Source organism: Phocoena phocoena, chromosome 5 (assembly GCF_963924675.1).
Source record: "Phocoena phocoena chromosome 5, mPhoPho1.1, whole genome shotgun sequence".
In the NCBI taxonomy this organism is placed as follows: Eukaryota; Metazoa; Chordata; class Mammalia; order Artiodactyla; family Phocoenidae; genus Phocoena; species Phocoena phocoena.
Genome location: NC_089223.1, coordinates 138264944 through 138283698, shown reverse-complemented (window position 1 = coordinate 138283698; position 18755 = coordinate 138264944). Strand labels below are relative to the sequence as shown.

Genomic DNA, 18755 nt, shown 5'->3' with positions numbered 1-18755 from the left:
GTTTGTTTTTTCTTTGTTGGGAAGTTGGTGGGGGAGAGATAGTAGGAGGGGAGCTACTTCCCTTGTATAATTATCATGTATTTTAACTTATAAAGTGCTGAAGGGGAGGTACCATATCACTTTAGCTGTGTTTTATTTTTCGATGTATATTTAAATCCTGGTCATGCAAATACAGAGGAGAACTTCAGGAAAGAAAAGCAGTTAGTTACACAGAAAAACAATTACAACATCTCTAGGTTTTTAGAAAATGTTACCCAAGACTTCTGCAAAGTAGAAAGAAATGTGTTACCTTGAAAATTTTGAGGTCTAGTTATTTGAATCGGGTGCTTGGAGATGCCTTGGATATTCTGTGAATAATAAGAGGGAAATTGCTTTAGTTGAAATATCTTCTCTTAAATTAATCTGTACTATTTAACGGTATTTAAAATGTGTCACATTTTATTAAACATTAACAAAATAACTAATGCCAATGTACTATGCATAAGTGTATCGATACTTAATACAACTAATACTGAAACATAATTTTGGTGGGTATAGCACTAGGTATTATCAGCAAATATGAGAACAATTCTTTTTGACTTTAGCCTGTGTGACCCTTATCATAATTATATACAGTAATTCTTTCATCAGCAGCCTGAATTATGAACTTAGTTACCTTTAAAATTCCTACATAATATGCTAATGTAGATTTCTGTGAAATCTGTACACCGTACTTTCCTTTAAAAAGGTATTTTAGGGCTTCCCTGGTGGCACAGTGGTTGGGAGTCCGCCTGCCGATGCAGGGGACACAGGTTCGTGCCCCGGTCCGGGAAGATCCCACATGCCGCGGAGCGGCTGGGCCCGTGAGCCATGGCCGCTGAGCCTGCGCGTCCGGAGCCTGTGCTCCGCAACGGGAGAGGCCACAACAGTGAGAGGCCCGTGTACCACAAAAAACAAAAACAAAAAGGTATTTTAAGATGAGTATTTGGGTCTCTCCACTCTAACCAAGGCTATTGCTCTTGGCACTTGGCACCAGCCTTGGTCTTAGTGTTTGCTGACTGTACCAGATCTACACGATCCCTACCAGAAAAAAAAAGAGGATGAAATACTTCCTAACTCATGTTATGAGGTCAATAATATCCTAATAACAAAACCAGACATGACATTTCAAGAAAAGAAAACTACAGACCCATATCCTGCATGAATATATACACCAAAGATCCTAAACAAAATATTAGCAAATCAAATCCAACAATAGGACAATCCGTCATGACGAAGTGGGGTTAATCCCCCAAACCCCAGCCCTGGCTGGTTCAACATTTGAAAATCTATCCACGTCATTCAGCATATTAATAGATTAGAGAAGAAAAGTCACATGATCATCTTGATAGATGCAGAAAAAGCATCTGACAAAATTAAATATCCATTCGTGACCAAAACTACTCTCAGCAAACTGGGAACAGAAGGGACTCCTTTAACATGATAAGCAGAGCCTGTGACAAAACCTAAAGCTAACATCATCCTGATGGTGGAAAACTCAGTGTATTCTCCTCAAAATCAGGAGCAGGCAAGGATGTCCACTTTCAACACTTCTATTCAACATAATATAGGAGGTCCTAGCCAGCACGATAAGGAAGGAGAAAATAATGAAAAGCATACAGTACGAAGGAAGAAGTAGAATGACCCTTATTCACTAGATGTGATTTCATACGTAGAAGAACCCATGGAAACTACAAAAAAGCTTTCCAGAACTAATAAATGAGTTGACCAAAGAATCAACATAAAGTCAATATACAAAAATCGATTCTATGTCTACATAGTACCAATGAATAATTGGACATTGAAATTAAATGAACAATGCCATTTATAATAGCACCCCAAAATATTTAGGTATAAATCCGTATGTTGAAAACTACAGAATTCTGATGAAAGAAATTTTAAAAGCCCTAAATAAATGGAAAGATATACCATGTTCATGGGTTAGAATATTCAACCTTAATATGCCAATGACTCCCAAGTTGATCTATAAATTTAATACAGTCCCAATCAAAATACTAGCAGGATTTTTCATAGCTATCAAGAAGCTGATTCTATAATTTACGGATCATAAAGGTAAAATGTAAAACTCTAAAGCTTTTAGAAGGAAACTTAAGAGAAAATCTTTGTAATCTTGGGTTAGATGAAGAGTTGCTAGATACACACCATCAGCATGGTCCGTAAAAGAAAACAGTGAAACACTGGACTCCATCAAACTTTTTTTTGCAAATCATGTTGGATTCAAAACATATAAAGAACTCTCAAAAAATTCAGCAATGAAAGGTTCCAGAATGGCAGAGTCAGGAGATTGCCAACTCATTCTATGAGGTGTTATCCTGACGCTAAAGCCGGACACCAAATAGAACATCCTCCATAAATAGACACAAAGATCCTCAATAAATATTAGCAAGCTGAATCTAGCAACATGTAAAAAGGGTTATGCACCATGACCAAGTGGGATTTATCTCAGAAATACAAGGTTGGTTTAAACTCCAAAAATAATTAATACATCAGATTAGTAGAATAAAGGAGAAAAAGCACATCACCACCACAACAGAAACAAAATCCAACACTCATTCATACTAAAACAACTCAACTAGGAAAAGAAGGGACTTTTCTCAAACTCATAAGAGAACATCTATAAAATTTACTCACTTTGAGTAATGTCAGCGTCTACAGCTGTATAAAATAGAATGTGTTCTCTATCCAATAGCATGTCAAATCGGGATCAGACCAGACTGTAACTAACGTGCCCAGCTAGAAGCTCTTGGTAAGCACAGCGTGGTGTCAGGGTCGTCTGGCGTGATTCCTGAAATCATTTCCCTCCCACAGCACATAAAACATCACTTTTTTTTTTTTTTCCAGTGAATCCCACGAAGGGTGTTTATTGAGAACCCAAGCACTCAGCAGTTACATGATCAGAGTGAAGCATGGCTCCCTGAATTCCAATAGTGCACACGATCTGGAAAGACCCTCAACACTGTCATGCAACAGCTACAGAGCAATTAGTGACTCAACTAGTAGTCTTGGCTATAACTGCTTTATGAACTAAGAAAAGGAAAGGAAAGGAATGACTGAAGTTTACTGTCATTAGGAGATGTCTCATTCACATTAATGAGGCTATCAATGGCACAAATAACAGACATTTATATTTGTTTAAGTGCTGCTACTCTAATCAGATTTTGATTAAGTCATGTCTAAAATTGGTTTGGGTTCTTTGAGACCATAGAAATGGATGGTAATGAGGAGGTACTCTGGGACATATAAAAACATCACTTTTAATGAAAGTTCCTTTACCAATGGAAAGAGGGATAAATAAGTTTCTTACTTGTCCTGAGAAAGCAGAAATGCTAAGTTTAAATTGATTATCTTCAGAAGAATATGAAGGAAGCTTTTTAATAATTAAATGCCACTTTTTATGCTTTACAATATAACAAATAATAAAATAACAGAAACTTCACTAAATATCTAACACTTTGTTAAATATGTTCTATAATTTGAACATTAGAAAAAAATTTATTTGGCTGCGTCGGGTCTTAGTTGCGGCACGCAGGATCTTTCGTTGCAGCATGTGGGCCTTTTTTTTTTTTGGGCTGCGTTGGGTCTTTGTTGCTGTGCACGGGCTTTCTCTAGTTGCAGTGATCAGGGTCTACTCTTCGATGTGGCACGTGGGCTTCTCACTACGGTAGCTTCTCGTTGCAGAGCACAGGCTCTAGGCACGTGGGCTTCAGTAGTTGCAGTGTGTGGGCTCAGTAGTTGTGGCATGAGGGCCCGCAGGCTCAGTAGTTGTGGTGCATGGACTTAGTTGCTCCGGGGCACGTGGGATCTTCCTGGACCAGGGCTCGAACCCGTGTCCCCTGCATTGGCAGGCGGATTCTTAACCACTGCACCACTAGGGAAGTCCTGTGGGGTCTTTTTGTTGCAGCGCACGGGCTTTTCTCTAGTTGTGGTGTGCAGGCTCCAGAGTGCGTGGGCTCAGTAGTTGTGGCGCATGGGCTTAGATGCCCCACAGCATGTGGGATCTCAGTTCCCCAACAAGGGATGGAACCTGCGTCACCTGCATTGGAAGGCAGACTCTTAACCACTGGACCACCAGGGAAGACCCAATTTGAACATTTTAAGGAAAATTAAAATGTATATTTTATCCTTCGACCATATGGAAGAATGCATCCTAAGAAGGCACCTGAAGGTTTTAGCTCTTTCTTTTCTCCACCGTTGCCGATAGACATGAGCCCAATTCCCAGGCACTCACACTAGTCTCAAATGGCATCTTCTTTTCTATTATCCCACAGAGGCCATTCTGCTCATGGTGACTTGCCGAGACATGAATGAGTGCTCTGGCATCTGACTACAGCAGAGAACCTCAACCATGAACCCTTCCTTCCTTCCTTCCTTTCCTCTCTCCCTTTCCTTCTTCCTTCATTCCTTCCTTTCTTTCTCTCGCTCTCTTTCTTTCTGTATATGGTTTTGGTTTTTTTGGCTACGTTGTGCAGCTTGTGGGATCTCAGTTCCCCAACCAGGGATTGAACCTGAACCACAGCACCGAAAACCAGAATCCTAACCACTAGGCAACCAAGGAACTCCCGAACACTGTCTTTCACTGTCAGGTTGCAGGGAAGGAAGACGAACAGTAGTTCCCGTAAGCCAACCTTAAACAAGCCAATAAAAATGCTGTGCACACTGACTGGAGACTAGAGGAGCACACAGTCACCGAATAAGAAAACATAAATGACTTTCAATCAGAATTGCTTTTATGAAGTGTCCCAAATATGTCTAGAGATAAACAGTTATTAAAATTTAATAACTCAGCTGATAAAAATGGAACCAGAATATTTTGATGGAGAGGACCAAAAACATCTATGGAATCTTCTATTATGTTAAATGTTTTTTTTTTAAATTAAAATAACCTTTTTATTTGAGAACAGTTTTACAGAAAAGTTAGGAAGATAGTATAGGGAGTCCCCATATGCCCCTCACCCAATTTCCCACATTGCTAGCATCTTACGTTTCTAGGGCATCCTTCACACGACTAAGAAACCAACATCAATACACTATTATCAACCAAACTCTATACTTTATTTGGATTTCACCAGTTTTCACCTAATGTCCTTTTTCTGCTCCAAGACCCCATCCAGGACACATTCAGTCATCATGTTTCCTTAGGCTCCTCTTGGCTGTGGCAGTTTCCCAGATTTTGTTTTTTACGACCTTGTTTTGAGGAGCGCTGGTCAGGCAGAATATCCCTCAGTTGGGATTTGCTTGTTGTTTCACATGGTTAGACTGGGATTACGGGTTTGGGGAGGAAGACCCCAGAGATAAAGTGCCCCATCACGTCAACGGCACCTGCTGTCGACATGACCTATCACTGCTGATGTCGACTTTGATCTCAGGCGGTGTTTGCTAAGTTCTCCGTTGAAAAGTTACTTTTTAATTTCCCCCTTTCTATGCTGTACTCTTCGAAATCAAGTTTCTGAGCACAGCCTTCACTTAAGGGGTGGGAAGTGATCACAGAAAGTATTTTTCTGTGTGCAATGACAGAGACAAAGTGAGAGGGGTGGTGTTGTGAGAAAGGTTACCATCCGGGGAGAACACTAACTGACCAAACAGCAAACTGAAGTCCATGCAACAGTGCCAGAGGAGGGAGGGTTGATGTCAGTCGCAGCATGGACGCTGCTGGCGTGGACAGAGACAGGTGAGATTTGCAGCAGCAAAAGGTGGATTCAGGCCAGCAAGAGGCACAGTTGGGGCTGCAACTCAAGATGTGCAAATTCCCTACCAGGTAATCGTTCAACTACGCTGTGAAGTAAAGCCCTGAAAAGAGCTTGGCCTGCAGCATACCTCAGATTTAGTCGGCTATGGAACCCTTTTCACAGAACGCCTTTTAGCATCTCACAGGGTGCCGTATCCTCCGGAAGTGATCCTGACTTGGAGCCTTTGACTAGATGGTCTTTCTTCCAGACCTTAGCAGGCCCAGCTCCTTCTCAGCTTTGAAGCCACAGCTCAAATGTCACCTGCTCAGTGAAGCCTTCCTGGAACATCTAAGCCAAAGCAGCACACCCCCATTCCTCTCTATTCCCATTTCCCTGTTTATTTTCTCCTTGGCACTCATCACAATGTAAATGTGTTATGTATCTACACAGCCATGGGCCACCTGCCCCCCAGGATGAGTGAATGAATGAATGAATGAACCAGCTAACAAATGGTGCCTCCATTCCAGCTGGTTTCCCAAGTCCAACAGATGTGTCTCTAGATGCTCTAGATGCTCTTGTCCACTCCCTGCACCCTCCCCCCTGGCCCCCTCCCCGCATAGCCCAGACCTGCTTTTCCTCCTGGATGTCTTCCCTTCCACATTCTCTGCCTCTTACCCGCTGCCCGTGTCCTGGTCACATCTTACATGGGTTCTAACAACACTCTCCCAACCACGAGTGAAGCAACTCTATCATTCCCTCTGTTAACTACTGTTTATTGGGCTCCTAGTTTATTCCAGATATTCTGCTAGGAGCTGGGAAAACAAGTGGTGGACATGGCAGGCAGAGTCCCTGCTCCCACGGAGCTCCCATCCTAGTGGGGAGAGGCAAAGAATAAATAAAACAGGACAGACATGGGTCCTGCCCTGAGGGGCTTACACTGCAGTTTAGCGAGAACAAAGAGAGAGAGAAGTCGCATCACTACAAACTGTGCCCATGCAGGATGATAACAGGGTGCTGTCATTCTGAGTGGGAGGGGGAACCAAAGAGCACCCCTCAGAGCAGAGTCACCCAGGCTGGGAACGGGGTTACCACTAGGGTAAGCTTGCAAAAACACTAAACCAACCTTTTCACCCCTTGGCTTCAAATATCTCAGTGGTTTTGCACTATCCCAGAGGTAGAGTTCGTGCCCCTACGATTTGATCTTGATCACCACTGCCAACTCCATCTCTCACCACTGCCCCACAGACACGCCAGCTCCAGCCAACCCGAGCTCCCTGCGGTCTCCCCAATGCAGCATGCTATCTGCTCCCCTTGGTGATCCTGGCTCCCCTTCCCCTCCTTTTAAAAATTTTGGTGTCATTGACATAACATATTAGTTTCAGGTATACAACATATTCAATATTTGTATATACTGCAAAATGATCACCACAAAAAGTCCATTTAATATTCATCACCACACACAGTTGCAGACATTTTTTCTTGTGATGAGAACTTTCAAGATCCACTCTCTCAGCAACTTTCAAACATGCAATACAGTGTTAACTATAGTCACCATGCTGTACATGACATCCCCATGGCTTACTCACTTTATAACTAGAAATTTGTACATTTTGACCCCTTTCTCTCATTTCACCCACCTCCCACTCATCGCCTCAGGCAACCACCAGTCTGTTCTCTATATGCATGAGTTCGTTTTTTTGTTTTGTTTTGTTTTTCTTGTTTTGTTTTTTAAGATTCCACATATAAGTGAGATCATATAGTATTTATCCTTTTCTGTCCAATCTGTTTCACTTAGCATAATGCCCTCAAGGTCCATCCATGTGTCGTAAATGGCAAGATTTCATTCTTTTTACAACTGAATAATATTATATTGTATATATATGCCACATTTTCTTTACCCATTCATCCATGGATGGACCTTTATGTTGTTTTCTTGTCTTGACTATTGTAAATAATGCTGCAATGAACATGGGGGTGCAGATATCTTTTCAAATTAATTTTAAATTTTTCTTTGGATAAATACCCAGTGGAGTTGCTTGATCATATGGTAGTTCTATTTTTAATTTTCTGAGGGTGACTTCCCTGGTGGCAGAGTGGATAAGAAGCCACCTGCCAATGCAGGGGACACGGGTTCAATCCCTGGTCTGGGAAGATCCCACATGCCGCAGAGCAACTAAGCCTGTGCACCACAACTACTGGCCTGTGCTCTAGAGCCCACGAGCCACAACTACTGAGCCCGCATGCCACAACTACTGAAGCCTCCGTGCCTAGAGCCTGTGCTCCACCACAAGAGAAGCCACTGCAATGAGAAGCCCGTGCACCGCGACGAAGAGTAGCCCCCGCTCACCGCAACTAGAGAAAGCCTGTGTGCAGCTATGAAGACCCAACACAGCCAAAAATAAATAAAATTAAATCTTAAAAAAAATTTTTTTTTGAGGAACCTCCATACTACTTTCCATAGTGGCTGCAACAATCTACATTCCCACTAAAAGATGTATGAGTGTTCCCTATTCTCCACATTCTCACCAACATTTGTTATTTCTTGTCTTTGTGATAATAGCCATCATAGCAGGTGTGAGGTGATATCTCATTGTGGTTTTGATTTGCATTTCCCTAATGATTAGTGATGTTGAGCATCTTTTCATATGTCTATTGGCCACCCGTATGTCTTCTTTGGAAAAATGTCTATTCAGATCCTCTGTGCATTTTAAAAATTGAATTGTTTGTTTACTATAAAGTTGTGTGAGTTCTTTATATATTTTGAATATTAACCCCTTATCACGTATATGATCTGCAAATGTTTTCTCCCATTTGGTAGGTGGTCTTTTCATTTTGTTAATGGTTCCTTTACTGGACAGAAGCTTTTTAGTTTGAAGTAGTCCCACTTGTTTATTTTTGCTTTTGCTTTTGGTGTCAGATCTAAAAACTCATTGCCAAGACTGATGTCAGGGAGCTTACCACCTATGTTTTATTCTAGGAGTTTTATGGTTTCAGGTCTGACATTCAAGTCTTAATCCACTTTTAGTTAATTTTTGTATATGGTGTAAAATAGTGGTCCAGTTTCATCCTTATGCATGCAGCTGTATAGTTTTCCCAGCACAATTTACTGAAGAGACTGTCATCCTCTCCCTACTGTATATTCTTGGCTCCTTTATCATAGATTAATTGACCATATATATATATGAGTTTATTTCTGGGCTCTCTATTCTGTTCCATTGATCTATATGCCAGTTTTTATGCCAGTACCATACTGTTTTAATTACTCTAGGTTTGTAAGATAGTTTGAAATCAGGGTACATGATGCCTCTAGCTTCATTCTTGTTTCTCAAGGTTGCTTTGGCTATTTGGGGTCTTTTGTGGTTCCATACAAATTTTAGGATTGTTTGTTTTATTTCTATGAAAAATACCACTGGAATTTTGATAAAGATTGCACTGAATCTGTAGAATGCTTTGTGTGGTATGGACATTTTAACAATATTAATTCTTCCAATCCATGAGCATGGAATATCTTTCCATTTATTTGTGCCTTCAGTTTCTTTCATCATTTTATGGTTTTCACAGACAGGTCTTTCACTTCCTTGGTTAAATTTATTCCGAGGTATCTTATTATTTTTGATGCAATTGTAAAATGGGATTATTTTCTTAATTTCTCATTCTGATAGTTTATTAGTGTATATAAACAACAGATTTTTTAATATTGATTTTGTATCTTACAACTTTACTGAATTCATTTATTGCTTCCAACAGTTTGTGTGTGTGTGTGTGTGTGTGTGTGTGTGTGTGTGTGTAGTTTTCAGGGTTTTCTATATATAACATCATAGCATCTGCAAATAGTGACAGTTTTACTTCTTCCTTCCCAATTTGGATGCCTTTTATTTCTTTTTCTTGCCTAATTGCTCTGGCTAGGACTTCCAATACAATGTTAAATAAAAGTGGTGACAGTGGGCATCCTTGTCTTGTTCCTGAGCACAGAGGAAAGACCTTCAGCTTTTCACCACTCAGTATGATGTTAGCTGTCAGCTTGTCATATATGGTCTTCATTATGTTGAGAGACATTCCCTCTATACTCACTTTATTGAGCTTTTATCATAAATGAATATTGACCTCCTTTTTTAAAAAATGAAATTTTAATTTTTGAATAGTTTTAGATTTAGAGATACATTGTGAAGCTAGTAGAGTGCCAATATATCCCACACCCAGTTCTCCCTATTATTAACATCTTACATTACTATGGTACATTGGTCACAGTTAACGAACCCAATACTGATACATTATTATTAACTAAAGTCCATAAATTATTCATATTTCCTCAATATTTCCCTAATGTCCACTTTCTGTTCCAGGATCCCACACTGCATTTAGTTGTCATGTCCCCTTAGGCTCCTCTGGGCTGTGACAGGTTCTCAGACTTTCCTTGTTTCTGATGGCCTTGACAAAAATGAGGACTGCTGGTCAGGTAGTTTTGTAGAATATCCCTAATTGGGGTTTGTCTGATGTTTTTCTCATGATTAGAATGGGGATATGGGTTTTGAGGAGGAAGGCTGGAGAGGTAAATTGTGTTTCATCACATCATAATAATAAGGGTTCTTACTAGCAGTATGATTTATCACTTTTGATGTTGACCTTGATCACTTGGCTGAGGTGTGTTTGTTCAGTTTCTCCACTGTAAAGTTACCTTTTTCTCCTCTTTTCATACAATACTCTTTGGAAAGAGTCCCTATGCTTAGAGAGTGGGGAGTTATGCTCCATCTTCTTGAGGGCAAAGTATTAATACCTACATAAATTATTCTACACGGGGGATTCATCTTTTCTCCATTATTTATGTATTTATTCAGTCACTTACTTATATCCGTATGAACTCATGGACATTTATTCTATCCTTTGGGTTATAATCCAACATGACATTATTTATTTTGTTATTCACATTATTCCAGCTTTGGCCAGTGGAAGCTCTTTCACTTGGCTCCTGTGTCCCTTTGACTTAACCTCTTCAGTGTGTGTGTGTGTTTATCACTTCCTTACTCTCTGGCACTACAGGATGCTCCAGGCTCATCTTGTGTGTTTCCTGCCACAGTCGTAGAATCAGCCGTTTCTCAAGGAGCCCTGGTTGCTTTCACTGGAGATGGTATCAGAAGCCAAGATCTGGGTGCTAGGGGGTGTCCTTGCTTCTAGGCCCTCTCAGCTGACAAAGCAAGGAGATATGTGTGCATATCCTGCCCTGTGTAGTCGTACCTGTAAATGTTTCTAGGTATAGCCATCTGTGTCTGTGTGAAGCCACACATGAGTCCACACTGCTGTCTCCAACTCTAATCCACCACATGGGTCGTTCGAACCTCCTCTCTACTGCAACATGAGAAACCTGGCTCCACCATCAGTGATGACGTTACTCTCCCGGGTCCAAGGTGCAGTGGGCGGGACCAGGTCCATGAGCCTCTCGGACTCTCTAGAGTGAGCATCAAGGTGGACACACAGCAATGTGACCACACGTCAGGGGGACTGTTCTGAAACTTACCCAAACTGTGGAAATTGAAAGCAAATTGTCGGCTATAACATTTTCTGCCGTTAATGTGGACACTTAAATGTATGAAAACCACTTCCAAGTCCTTTGTGTAACAAACTCAGCCAGATTCTCCAGGACGCTGAGACCCACTGCAGAAAACGCGCTGTGCTCTGCAGCAAGCCCCTTTTCTCAGCTTCCATCAACTGCCCTGCACAGCCCAAGGCTCCGTTGGTGTCTGGAGTGACGAAGACTGGGCACACTCCTAGCATTCGTTTTCATGGTGAACTCTGGCATGTGTGAAAAAATAAGAGAACTGATCTGGAAAAATTCAATGTTAACGGCCTTCGCTTCACATTCAGCAAAAGGCAAGGTGCAGAGGTGACGTTTTAAGCCTATACTTTGGCGTCTGTTCGATTGTCAGTAGTTGCAAGTGAACATGCCAAGCAGGCAATAGTCTGAACTGTGGGGAAGGAGGTGCACCCATGGGCCCCGGCCCACAGCGTCTCTGCTCAGCATGTGTGGCCTGGGCAGAACGGCTGGTCCGGGGATCAGCCACCTTCAGTTTGGCCACAGTCTCCACGCTGGAGGCAAAACACGGAGGAGGCTGCAGATGGACAGGTGCCGTGACGACAGCCCCATCTTTTCGGTGGGTCCTCAGATGATCCAGCGGGGCCACAGCCAGCATGCTGGCTTCCTCTGTCCTGGTCGCTACGTGACAGCAGCTCCAGCATCTTCTGAGAGCTCTGTGAGACACCTTGGCCCGTCGGGAATAAATGAACAGCTGTGCTCCCCCAGGACGCAGCCTACTCCATCAGTCCTGCTCTGACTGCCCTGGCCAACACCACCTTCCCCTGTGCTTTGGGCCCTTCCCCGACTCTGTGCTGTCCACAGTGTTTATCATCTTCCACATCATGACTAATTTAGTATGTTTGCTGTCTGGCTCGTGCCCTCCAGCCCCCCAGACTCCACAAGGGCAGAGGTTTTGGTCCATTCAGCACGAGTTCCATGAACAGCCTGGCACACACGACGTGCTCATGAATGAATCAGTGAGTGGGGAGCAGCAGGAAATGGGCTGGAGAAGGAGGCAGGGTGTCCAGACTTCCCCCGAGAGGCCTGGCAGCGGCTGAAGCCTGAAGAGGCATCAGGCTACCATCTGAGAGGCTTTCTGGCTGCTAAACAGGCGGCTGGTGGACAGACTAGAGCGTGGAGACCTAGGAGGGGGAATGAGAAGGCAGTGGGGAGAAGAGGGGACCAGGAGGCAGACCCCCACGTACTTGGTGATCCTAGACATGCAGGTCCTGCCTGAGTTACCAGGGAGCCGAGACAGGCACTGTGACTGTTTGTTTGAGAGACCTGAAGGAGAGCTAAGTAAAGAGAGAGATGCAAGCGTCATAAGCATGTAAGTGGGAAGCTGCTGGTGAAGGAGTGGCGTGTGCGGTGGGCTCAGAGGAGGGAGGAGCACCAGGCTGCATGAGAGCAGCAAGGAGGAGGGGATTGGAGCAGGAAACAGGCCCCTGAGGGGCCACCCTGGAGGAGAGGGGACAGATGTGGGAGGACCAAGCCAGGCGAGGAGGAAGGACAGAACTAGGCAGCAGCCCGGCCCAGCAGCAGCAGCGGGACCGTGCAGGCGGAGCGAGAGGCCGCCAGAGAAAGGGTGAGCCTCTGCTAAGCAGGGAAGGGGGCTGGGCCCAGTGGGGCCGAGATGCAGTCCGGGCAGAGTGGCTTTAGGAACAGGCTCCTCTCCCTGTCAGCTCTTGGGCTCTGATGGTCCGTTTAGCTGCAGGTCACCACCAGTGCTTTAAAAGATGAAACTGAGGGACTTCCCTGGTGGTGCAGTGGATAGGACTCCATGCTCCCAGTGGAGCATGGGGCCCGGATGCAGGGGCCCGGGTTCGATTCCTGGTCGGGGAACTAGATCCCACATGCGTGCCACAACTAAGGAGCCGGCGAGCCACAACTAAGGAGCCCACCTGCTGCAACTAAGAGCCAGTGCAACTAAATAAATAAATAAATATTAAAAAAGAAGATGAAATTGAATAGGATAAAGAATCACTGTGCATCGCTCACAGTGGTACTCGCTCCTGGTACCCTCTAGCTGCTAAGGTCCCCATCAAAAGGAGATGCACGAAAAGTGCTGTGACGCGGTCCGTGGACAAGGAGGGGACTACTCATTTCACTCTAAATAGAAATAGGAAAGTCATACATCACTAAAATGACAAAGGACAGAGGCTTAAAAATCTCATTTGGGTTTCAAGTAGTGACACAGATTTAGCAATAATTATTTGATTTATAAAAACCTTGCTAATAAATATTTTGATATTAAAATAATATCACGTAGGAGGTATACTCATAAGCAAAGCTGAAAAATTCACAAGCCAACGATGTAAAGAGCATGATTAGAATTTTTCCAAATTAGCTACTGTAACATTATGTAGGTACTGATGAATATAGGGCTTAAATATTGTATCAGGAAAGCCAGGCCTCTACACGTGGTGGCACAGTCTGAGCCTGAAGACAAATTTCCTAAGGCTCTTTTCCAAATAACAACGTAAGGACGGCTGCACAGAGGAAGACAGAATAGAACATTTGCTGCTATAACTAGAAAGATAAGTAATAAATATCCGTTACCCTCTTTCAGTGCATTCAAAGAGATATTGGTTCAATTTATCTTACGTAGTAGGTTTAAAATGTGTAACCCTTATTTCTGCTGATAGCATGAATAATATCATAATCTTGCCCTTTGTTTTGGGCCTTGAAGCATGCTCTTTTTCTTTTTCCTTAGAAAATGGCACTCAGATTTTCACTAGGGCTCTCCCCTCTTTACGCCAGCCAGCAGAGCCCATCTTGTGGCCATGCGACTAGTTCAAGGGTGGCCTAGTTCCAGACAGAGATGCAAGGAGATGCTTGCTGAGGGCGTCTGCAAAAGATGTTTCCCCTTCCTTTCATGGAAGCTACATGGAGAGAAACTAAGCAGGTATCCCCAAGACCTGATGGGATGAGAGGCTGAGGACGAGAGGCTGAGAGATGGGGGACAGAAGAGGGACCTGCCTGTATGACTTGACTGATAGATCAAACCTTGCCTGAAGCTGGCCTTTCCTTGGACTTCTAAGTCAGGTATGCTAAGAAATACCTTAATTGTTTAGATCAATTTAGTCTGATTTTCTGTCATTTGCAGCTGAACTTATTTGAACGAATACGTGGATTAGAGGTATTTTAATCACCAGTTTAGACTCCTGGGGAAAAGCAGTCAGTCAGTGTAGGACCCACAGTCCTCAAAGCCCAGCCTTTCTTCCCTCTCAGTCATGCTCCTCCCGCCCCAGGCTGTGTCTGCGGGGAGGATCCCACAAACCGCATGGTATCAGGAAGGGGTGGGTCCTACGTCACCAGCTTGGGGCCAGCTGCCCTTGTTGCTTCTGCTGGTGAAGCCTGTTATCACACCATGGCCAGCATCCAACGGCCCCTCCCCTGATGACCTGGTCCTGGCCTTGGCTCTGCTTGACACTGCTGATCTGCTGAAACTCAGATGCCTCCTCTGTGTGGACTTGACCTTGGACTGTCCACCTCACAGCCCCACTCTGTGGCCCAGTCAGACCCAGACAAATATGGTGGTCCTGCATTTCCACAACAGAGGACCACAGGACCAAGGGGCCACGGGAACTTTCCAGCTCTCACTCACGCCCCTTGGGGCCCATGGAGACTGGGCAGGAGAAAGCCACTTCAGGGTCCCTGCTCAATGCCCATGCCCTGTCTTGGCTTGGAACGCCCAGGCTTCTGGGCTAGAAGCCAAGCCTCATCCCCATGGGTTATAGTCTACAGGGGTCTATTCCCTCCTCTGGGCTTCTCCCCCAGGGGGCCAGGCCAGAGCCCTTTTGGAGATACTCACTAGTGCTTGTCTCCCTCTCAGCATTTCCTCCAAGCCCACAAGTCATTCTCATGCCTCCCAGTGAAGTGGACCTGCCCATATAGCATATCTTGCATACCTTACCTTATAAACTCTGAAAATACAAGTCTCTGAGTCTTGATATTTAAAGGGAAGCTTCTGAAATTTAAAAAAAAAAAAAGAAAAAAACCACCCCAAACACTTTCTGATCTTCATTTCTGATACTTTCTTGTTTCTTCTGTGCTCTTTCACAAGTTCTGTGTTGAAAGCCAGAGCTGAACACAGACTTCTTTATCCTCAGCTGTATCCCCCTCTCCTTCTGAAGAAATAGAGGCCTCAGCCCCAAGGGTGGGCAGTCTCATAGGAGCAAGAGGTGCTGGGAATGAAATACACAGCAGACAGTGTTTTGAAACCATCCTTGTGCAAGCAAATCTTTTGTTCCATTAATGCTGCTAGTAAGGAGACTGCGCTTCCAGGAGGATGGCATGGACACTCCCCTTCTTCCCCCACTGGTACAACTAAAACCCTAGCCGTTATGTGTAAAACAAACACAAGACAGCTCTGCAAGTGGAGAGAGTAAGGCAGACTGGCCAGGGACCACAGAACCAAGGATTACATGAAGGTGAGGCCCAGGGTTTCCTTTTGCTTCACAAGTCTCAGACTGGGTGTTGAAGAAGCCAGTAACCTAGACATGCTGATGGCCATGGACCAAAAGCCCCAACAAAGGCCTGCACTCTCTAGCAGGATAGGAAAGTTTTAGATGAGAACTGTACTATTTCAAATATCACAGACAAAAACTGTGGCTGAGTTTAGCAAGCAGTTTAGCAAGAATCCCCCCAACCCCTCGTACCTCACCAAGTTCTTCTTAGTAATTTTCCACGCACTGACCCCTTCCCCTCCCCATTAGCTATAAATCTCCAGCTGTCTTCACTGCATTTGGAGTAGTTCAATCTCTCTCCCTTATTGCAATAATCCTGAGTAAACTCTTCCTTGCCTGTTTAACTCTGTCTGGTGCATTTTTTCTTTGACAAAATACAACATATCAAAATTTGTGGGATACAGCTAGAGCAATGCTGAGAAGGAAATTTTATAGCACTAAAAATGCATACATGAGAAAAAAGGAAAAGTCTCAAAGGAATAATCTAAGATCCCACCTTAAGAACCTAGAAAAAGAAAAGCAAAATACACCCAAATCAAGTAGAAGAAAGGGAAAAACTGAAAAACTGAAATTGATAAAATTGATAACAGAGAAAAACCAATGAAACAAATAGCTGCTTCATTGAAAAAGTCAATAATATTGACAAAACTCTAGCTAGATTGACAAAGAAAAAAGAGAGAAGACGCAAATTACCAATGTCAGGAATGAAATAGGGAACATCACTACAGACCCTACAGACATCAAAAGGATAAGGAAGTGCTAATGAACAATTACACACACATTAATTTCACAACTCAGAAAAAAAGGACCAATTTCTCAAAAAGTACAAATAATAAAAATTGATCCAATATGAAACATAATATCAATAAGCCAATAAATATTAAGGAAATTGAGCTCATAATTTTAGAGCTCTCCAAAAATAAATCTTTGGGCCCAGATGATTTTATTGACAAATTCTACCAAATATTGAAACAATTAACACAATTCCACACAATAACCTCAAGAAAATGCAAGAGGAAGGAACATTTCCCATTTTATGAAACTAGTATTATTCTGATACCAAACCAGATAAGAACAGATCAATATCCATCACGAATAAACACACAAAAATCCTTTTAAAATATCAGCACATAAAATTCAGCATATATTTTTAAAAAATATGATTCAGCAATTGCACTCCTAGACACTTATCCCAGAGAAATGAAGACTTAAGTTTGCACAAAAATCTGTACATCAATGCTTATAGCAGCTTTATTTATTATAGCCAAAACATGGAGGGCTTCCCTGGTGGTGCAGCGGTTGAGAGTTCGCCTGCCGATGCAGGGGACATGGGTTCGCGCCCCGGTCCAGGAGGATCCCACATGCCACGGAGCAGCTGGGCCCGTGAGCCATGGCCGCTGAGCCTGCGCGTCTGGAGCCTGTGCTCCGCAACGGGAGAGGCCACAACAGTGAGGGGCCCGCGTACCGCAAAAAAACAAACAAAAAAACCACGGAAAACCAGAGATGTCTTCAAAACTAAATTGCTGGGACTTCCCTGGTGGTACAGTGGTTAAGAATCCACCTGCCATATAAAGCAGAAACTAACACACTATTGTAAAGCAATTATACCCCAATAAAGATGTTAAAAAAAAAAAAAGAAATAATGAATGCAAAGTACCTGCACATATTCAGTTTATGCCTAATAAATGTCAGCTATCATTAAAAAAAAAAAAAAAAAAAGAATCCACCTGCCAATGCAGAGGACACGGGTTTGAGCCCTGGTCCAGGAAGATCCCACATGCCACGGAGCAACTAAGCCCATGCACCACAACTACTGAGCCTGCGCTCTAGAGCCCGCACACCACAACTGCTGAGCCCAAGTGCCACAACTACTGAAGCCCATGTGCCTAGAGCCTGTGCTTTGCAACAATGAAGCCACCACAGTGAGAAGCCCGTGCATCACAAGGAAGAGTAGCCCCCACTCACCACAACTAGAGAAAAGCCCAAGTGCAGCAATGAAGACCCGATGCAGCCAAAAAATAAAACAAATTTTAAAAAACCCAAAAACGAAATTGCCACTCATACCTGGAGGAGGATATGCTGAGGGATCTGGGGGTGGAAAAGGTATCTAACAGAGGTAACGAGAACAAAGACTCACGGCAGGGGGAAGCGTGAGGGCTCAAGCAATCATCAACCATCTTGAAGTTATTACCCACGGTATGACAAAATCTTAATTTGGCTCCAACTCACACACCAAAAGGCTAGTATAAATGTGCTAATAAAATACTGGACATATATTTAGAAAAATAAAGAAAACTAAGAGGAAAAAGGACTCACAAGGAGAGGTGGAGTCAAGATGGTGGACTAGGAGGACGCGTCTCCGCACAAGTAGGGCACCTACCAGGCACCGGTGGGGGGCCACAGACACCTAAGGGGACGGAGGAACCCCCAGCAGCAGGGTAGGATGTGTGGCATGAGGGGGAGTGAGGAGGGAGGAGAAGTGGAGGCAGGAGGGGGCTGACGCCCCTGAGGGGTGGCTGGGGGAAGAGAGGGGATCCCACACCCGCAGGGGAAAATTGGGGGGCCATTGGGAGGGCAGAGGGTCCAAAGGGAGTGTGGCCAGGTTTCCCCTGCCCACTTGGGCCCCCAGGAGCCTGCTGAGATCCTGGGCCTGATCCTCTGTCCACCAAGGCCCCCTCCAGCCGCGTGAATCCTGAGGGAGTGGGAGGGAGGGAAGGGGGAGCAAAAGTAAAGGCCGGACCTCCGGGACCGGCACCCCTGAGGGGTGGCTGGGGGAGGGGAGGAGTTCCTACACCCAGCGGGACCCACCCACGGTGAGGGGTCCAACGGGGACGGGGAAGACCCTAGGAGCGACAGTGGGGGAGGGGCACGAAGGAACAGAAGAGGACGGGGCCCTGTGCTTTCCCTGTCCACTTAGGCACTGGGGAGCCTGTTGGGCACCCTGAACTAATCTGCCCTCGAAGCCTCCCTCCCGCGTGGAGAGCCCAAGCCCCGCCCCTACACCCCCACCCA

At 44.2% G+C, this 18755-nt stretch overlaps 1 protein-coding gene across 1 annotated transcript in view; it reads right to left on the bottom strand.

The window, feature by feature from the left end:
- POLN (DNA polymerase nu) overlaps positions 1-18755 on the bottom strand; it is a 159419-nt gene that overhangs the window by 66869 nt on the left and 73795 nt on the right. The window contains exon 15 of the mRNA XM_065877293.1: positions 290-347. Coding sequence (XP_065733365.1) covers positions 290-347 — 58 coding nt within the window. The remainder of the gene's footprint in view (positions 1-289; positions 348-18755) is intronic.